Here is a 7,718-nt window from a genome sequence, read left to right on the forward strand (position 1 = left end):
TTTATAAGATATTTAAAAAAAAATCATTATAGAAAATACTGTTACCTTTTATAATATTATATATTTATAACTAAATAGAAACTAATAAAAAAATTATGTTAAATTATTTAAAATTATAAATAACATACTAAAACTTATAATATAATATAAATATACATAAATATAAATCGGATCCCCATGAGGACGGGGATGGGGATCCCCATGGGGTGGGGACTATACTCCCCGTCCCTTCCCCATCTCCGTGGTTGGGGAATGATTTTCTCCCATTCCCGTATCCATGGAGGTAACTGGTGGGAATTCCCCGTCCCATTAGGGGCGGGTCCCCACGGGGAACGGGGAATCCCCTCCCCATTGTCATCCCTAATTGGGGATGCTCTAAGTTGACCTTTTACTCATATTTTATATTTTATATATTTTTGTTTATGTTTTTTTTCTTCTATTTTTAATGTATATTTTATGAGAGTGATGATCAAAGTAGCAAACATATTGTCAAGTATAAAGTTGCTTAAAATGAGATTTGTCATTAATTCTATAATTATATTTAGTTTATTTAGAAAAATTATTAAATTCATACCGTATAAATAATAAAATAAATTATCTTTCAAATTAAAAAGAAAAAAGTTCGATCAAAAATAAGCAAAAGACACCATCATCACTTATTTGGAATTTGGAATAGATAATTAATTCTATTATAGAATCATAACAATCTTCTCAACTTATAATGTATTTTTTCCCTCACTTCCATACTTATTAATTATTTTTAGTGATCTAATGGTCACCTTTTTCTTAATTTTTTTCTTTCTTAGAAAGAAGAAGCAACGAAGAAGAAGCTTCCATGTCAACCACCCTCCCTTTCATCTTCTCACGCAGCGCCTCCAAATCTTTCTTGAACTTCACAACCTCGTCGCCGCTCATCTCATCGATCCGCTTATAACCATTCTCCTTCATAGCCTTATCAAGAAACTCTCCCTTCTTCTTCTCAATCTGAATCTGCTTCTGCAAGTCACTCAGCTCCTTGTTCAGCTTCTCCAGCCTCGCCTCCTGGCTCGAAGCTTTCGGTTTCTTGGCGGATTCTTGATTTAGAAACCGCTCAGCAACCGACGCAAGAGTAGGGTAGCCGAAGGAATAGGGTTTTCCTCCGGGAGAGAAGACAACGATGGCCACCTGAGCTGCACAGAGAGTTGCCAGCTCGTTAGCTTTCTTGAAAAGACCGGACCGGCGTTTCGAGAAGGTGACTTGACGAGAACCGGTGTCTTTCACCATCTTCATCTCTATCTTTCTCCTACCCATAGTTTCTTGAGTTTGTTTGTGAGTGTAATGGGGTAGTAGTAGTATGTGTATATATAGTGAGGAAGTTTAGGGCAAAATGAGAGGTAAATGACCCACATGGAGATGATGTTCCATATTGGCATATGTGTTTCTAATATTGGATTTTAAAAATATAAAACTTTTATAGAAAGTAAAATGTTTTAATTTTTTAAAGGCATAATGAATTTTAATGTTTTTGTCGATGTACCACAATTTTTAAATTTTGCCAGTTTGATCCATGTTCTTTTAAATTTTTGTCAAATACACATAACTCATTTGGAACCGACATAGCGCGAATTTGTATACGTCATGTAGGATAATTTTTTTATATGTAGACAAACAATATTACACCGCATCAACTCAAAACGAATCATTATATTTGGCAAAACTCGAAAAGGTGATGGATCAAACTGATAAATTTTAAAGATCGTGGTAGGTTTAGCAAGAACATAAAAATTGTGGGAGATAATTTTATTTTTTCTTTTTATATATTATGTATTGAAAAGATTGGTAGCTAAGTTTTCTTCTAGAGAATTATATTAAATTTGATTTTCTTAATTAAGTATTATTTCTTAATTATAGAATGATATCCGCAAAATGAATTTAACTATCTGCAACTATATCACAATTTTTATATATAAATATAATCATTTAAAAATATCCAACTTTTTATGAACTTTTTCATTTATATCCCAACTTTATAAAAAAAGATCAATTATAATTTAATTTTAATAAAAAAATTTAATTGTAGCCAATTATTCAATTTTTTAATTACGTAGTCAAATTCTTTTATATTTATGATCAAACATTTTAGATAAATTCTATTTAAATATTTGTTATCTCTTTCATTCAATTTTAAATCATAGATAAATTATAGTTATCAGTAGGTATATTTATATTACCAATGATAAATGTATCCACAAGCACAATCTAGTGATAGATATATTGTTATGAACTTATTTTCTCACAATTTTAATGTTTTTTTTTGCCAAATAAATAATGATTTTTTTAATTTTACCAATTTGCACCATATCTTTTAAATCTTTACCAAATATACCCACAACTAGTTTAGAGCTCACCGCACGTTTGTATACGTCATGTAGGATAAATTTTATATATGCAGTTGAATAACATTGTGCCATCAGCTCTAAACGAGTCATGAATATAATTGATAATGATCGAAAAAATGATGGATCAAACTGGTAAAATTTAAAATTATGGTATATATGATAAAAACACTAAAATGTGGGAGATAAAGTTTATTTTGCCTTTTGTAAATTATGTATTGAAAAGATTGGTAACTAAGTTTGCTTCTTGAGATTTATATTAAATTCGATTTTCTTAATTAAGTATTATTTCTTAAATATAGAAGGATATCCGCAAAATGGATTTAACTATCTGCAACTATATCACAGTTTTTATATATAAACATAATCACTCAAAAATATATCTAATTTTTAATATATATTTTTTCATTTATATTCCAACGTTTTAAAAAGATCAATTCTGACCTAATTTTAATAAGTATATTTTGATTATAGTCAATTATTCATTTTTTTTAAAAAAGTTAAATTTTATTGAATTTTTTCATTTACGATCAAAAAATTTCAAATTTGATAAGTATCTTTCTATTGAATTTTTTTTTAAAAAAATGCGCCGTAAATATAAAAAATTGAAAAAAATTGACTTTCAATTTTTTCTGAATAATTAGCTATCATTAAAAATGTATTTATCGAACTTGTACCAAAATTGACATTATTAAAAAGTTTAGATATAAATAAAACAAAACGATAAGGTAAAGTATTTTTGAATGATTGTACCTTGCTATATATTATATTTAAAAACCTTAGCAGTTTTATTCATCATTTTTTTGAACTTTATCAAATATATTCACTATTCATTTAAAACATAATCAATTTAACACAAATGTCCACGTGTATAAAATTTATCTTTATCTAATGTATAAAAACATTGTCACTTCATCTCCAAACAAGTTATTAGTTTATTCAGCGACAATCAAACAAATCTATATCACGATACATGAAGTAAATGAACAAATATAGTTATTGGTAGATATATTAAATTTACCAATGATAAATTATGTATCCACAAGCACAATCTAGATATATTTAAGAGGTAATGTTTAAATAAATTCATAAATTGTATCTATTTTTTTAATTTAATCATGAATTTTATTAATGTGTCAATTGTATATAGTAAATTGATTTTTTTTTTCAATTAGATACATATTTTGACGTGGCACTCATTCATTGATGTGATTTTATTGAGGTGGAAATCATTTTTGACAGCAACATCAGCATATTGTGATCTTGTGTATATCGAATTGAGAAAAAAATGCAATTTTTTGTATTTAATTGACACATATCAAAAGTTTATGATTAAATTGACAAAACAGTTATAATTTAGTAATTTATACAACATTGTATGTTTATTTAATTGGATATGAAAATATCAAGTTTGATGTACTCATCTCAAAATAATTTTAAAAGATGATAAATTATGTACACAATATATGTAAAAATATTAAAATATTAAAATTTCAGATTTGATTTTCTCATACCACTAATTAAAAAAATTGATAAAGTTTGTGGAATTTTATTTAGCATAAAATTTCGTGTAAGATTAGCTACATTTTTTTAATTCCATTTAGATTAATGTTTGGTTTAATTGAAACATATGGTAAGTACTATTACATTTCTTATTTTGAAGGAGCGGTATCCTGTGCATGCTACTGTTAATTTTAAAATTTAAACACATTCAGCTGGCCTTATTTAATTTTTAGTGAACCATATCAGATTTTAGACACCAAAAATAGTGAAGCTATTTTTTTAAAAGATTCTATCAATTTATATGTATGTATGCTACTTTGAGCAATTTAATGATCTGGAAAATGAACCCCTATATCTGAGAGTAAATATGCTTTTTAATTATTTTTTTATATTTATGGTTATAAAATCCTTCATGAATTCTTTTAAATTAATCAAAATTCAAATGGTCACTGGATATTAAAAAGAATTAATGTCATAAAAATTTACCAACTTTACATATTTTTTCATTTTAATCACGCTGTTTAAAAATCGTCATTTCCATACACGAACTATCAATTATTTTCCAATACATACACCGTTCAAAAATCCGGTGAAAATTGCTGAGTTGACAATCAAATAGTAACACGCCATAAAGAACCAAATAGTGACACGTCAGTAATTTTTGCCGAATTTTTGAACGGTGTATGGATTTGAGAAAAATTAATATTGGTGTATGAAAATGACAATTTTTAAACGGCGTGATTAAAATAAAAAAAATGATTAAAATAAAAAAAAACATATAAAATTGGTGATTTTTTTTAACTATTACCCCTATTAAAAAGAATGTCCAAATATGGTCTAAATGCATTGCATAACGCTGTTTCAATTCAGTGGCACCTTACTAAATATTTGTGTGTGCTATATTCCAAGTCCTTGACATATTTCTTTCTTCATTATAATAAAAGAGGGGGAAATCTATATATTTAAATACAAATAGAGGTGTAAAAGATATAATTAAAATAATAAGTCGAATTGAACCAACTCATTTCGACCAATCATGTTTGATTTTTTTAGTTTTTCAATTTGATTTTTTTTAATTATTTCAATTGTTTTAGTTCAAGTTGATTTTTAATTAAAAATTCAAATAAATCAAACCAAACTGATTATAAATTTAATTTAATTTAATTCGTTTATTATTTTAGAAATTTTAATTTATTCAAATGTTATCCGTTTTTTAGATGAATGGACTGAAAACCATGCACACTCCTGAACATATTGTACCTATTTCTAAATTACACCCCTAAACCAATTTTAGGCCAGTCCTTTATAGAATTTATAAAATAAAATAATGTAAATATAGTATATAAAATGATTAGTAGTCTGTTTCATTCTCATTTTGTTGTATTAGCTAATATATATAGAAATATTGGTTTGGAAATAAAGCTCCTCATATGGGATGTCCATGTGTGGCATCATTTTTAAGGTTTTAACTTTTTTGCAGCCCGAATATTATATACAACCATCATATACCAAATTTCTGTTAAAAAAAATAGAAGGCCATTTTAGATAAATACAAATAAAAAATAGGGTTAATGTCAAAAAAATTTACGAACTTTACACGTTTTCTCATTTTAATCACGAAGTTTAAATTTTTTCATTTTCATACACGAACTACCACTTTTTCCCAAATTCATACACGGTGCTGAGGTGGCACTCATTCATTAGTGTAAAATGACTTCCACCTCAGCGAATTAGACCAATGGAGTCGTGACACCTCAACAACATGCATGAATTTGAGAAAAAGTGGTAGTTCGTGCATGAAAATGAGAAAATTTAAAGTGCATGATTAAAATGAGAAAACTGTGTAAAGTTCGTAAATTTTTATGACATTACCCTTAAAAAATTAAATATTTTTAAAAAATACAATGTCAATTTTTTTTTAAAAAAATATAATTTGTACTTTACAAAAATAACTTTTTTATTTTCAAAAATATTTTTTTAATCTTAAAAAAATGTTTTTGGTTAACTATCGGTATACTAACAGGTTACTAACAGTATACTAGAAATAATTTATGTTTTAAATGCACAATTTAAATTTACTAAAAATTATTAACGATATACTAAAAATTAATTAACTACAAGTTTATCAGCGATTTACTCAGTTCAGTTATAGTTTACTAAAAATAAAATTAATACTTTTTTTAAATACAATTTGTCTAAAATACACAATTCAAGTTTAATAACAATTTATTAACGATATATTCAAAACAAAATTTATTACAAGTTTATCAATGGTTAACCCAACGTTTACTAACAATGTATTAAAAATAAAATTATTGGTGTATCATTAGTATACAAATGGTCAAACAACAACAAAACCATTACAAATACACAAATTCATCTGTGAAAATATACAAACCATCACAAATACACAAATTCATCTATGAGAATATACTAAAAATAAAATTATTGGTAATACCATCGGTTAACCAACACTAAAATTATTACAGATACAAAAAGCAGTGTTTTAAAAACCGGACCGGACGGTCGAACCGAGATCCGACCGTTGGTCCAGTCTAAAATAGTAAAAAACCGGATTTTTGGTTGAACCGGGTTGGACCGGATCGAACTGGTAAAAAACCGGTGTTGAACTGGAGGTTGAACCGGTAAAAACCGATGAATCCAATTTTTTTATATTTCTTTTAAAATTGTTAAACCGGTTCAACTGTTGAACCGGTGGCCTCACCGTTTCGGCCACCGGTTCGGTTTTTAAAACACTGACATAAAGTGAAAAAAGTTTGAAGAAAGTGACCACTGGCTGTCATCACGGCGACATCAATCTCTCTAGCTTCGGCGAAGCCAGAAGCAACGACAGTAGTTGGATCTCTAAAACACCAACACCATTGCAAAATACACAAAATTATAAATCATAATATACAAATCAAGTTAATAACCACCACAACAATCATAAAACATAAATTATAAGAAACTAAATAAATCTCAAATGAACAAAGAATAGAAAAAAAATAACAGATCTAGATCCAAAATCAACGATTACATCAGATTCAACATCACGAACGGAACTGTCTCGATCAAATCAGATGCAACGATTGTTCAGAGAGTGTCTGCTGTCATTTCTAGAAGATTCGCAGGTATGCTTAGATCACTTGAAAGCGCTGATCGGAGAAGGTAGAGAGTTCAAAGGCTATGGGGAAAAAAGGAAGGCGTCGGATCTGAAGACCACATCGGCATTGCTATTAATGGGTTTTGTGATGAAACGATGAAAAACGTCGAAAGGAGGAAATCGGCGGCGAGAAACGATGAAAACGTTGAAAAGAGAAAGTCGATGGCGGCGAGAAACAATGAATTAGGTTCGAGTTGGAGTTGAATTCAAAAAAAATGAGGGAGATGGAGAAAACGTGGTTTGATAAAACAAAAAGTACAAAAAGAAAAAGATCAATATTGTATATATCGAAAATGAAAATTAGGCCCGTAACTGTGAGAATAATCTCTCATTTTGTTGTATGTTCTGCAAATAAGGGCATCTCCAATAGTAGAAGGTAAAATAGTGTGAATTTTACACCAAAACTACACTGTTACAGTGTTTTATCTCCAATCGTTGACTCTAGTTTTTTACACTAAAAGAATAATTTTAGCATATTCTTATCTAATAAATTATTTACACATTTTACACTTACACCTATAAATTATTCAATATTTACAAAATACATTCATATATTTATTTATAATAAAATCTATTATTAATTTTAATAATAATTTTTTTAAATAAGTTCATACAATTTTAAATATATAAATAACTATATTTATTAAAAATAAAATTTATTAAATAATAAAAAATAT

The 7,718-nt window shown here is 27.5% G+C and overlaps 1 protein-coding gene across 1 annotated transcript; it reads right to left on the minus strand.

Annotated features, from left to right (window-relative positions):
* Window positions 1-652: 652 nt before the first annotated feature.
* LOC126682784 (agamous-like MADS-box protein AGL29) lies at window positions 653-1,379 on the minus strand. The gene has a single exon (XM_050378544.2). It carries the CDS (start codon window positions 1,288-1,290, stop codon window positions 787-789), a length of 504 nt encoding a protein of 167 aa, XP_050234501.1. The 5' UTR covers window positions 1,291-1,379; the 3' UTR covers window positions 653-786.
* Between the last annotated feature and the right edge of the window lie 6,339 nt (window positions 1,380-7,718).

This window comes from Mercurialis annua, linkage group LG5 (assembly GCF_937616625.2).
Source record: "Mercurialis annua linkage group LG5, ddMerAnnu1.2, whole genome shotgun sequence".
NCBI lineage: Eukaryota > Viridiplantae > Streptophyta > Magnoliopsida > Malpighiales > Euphorbiaceae > Mercurialis > Mercurialis annua.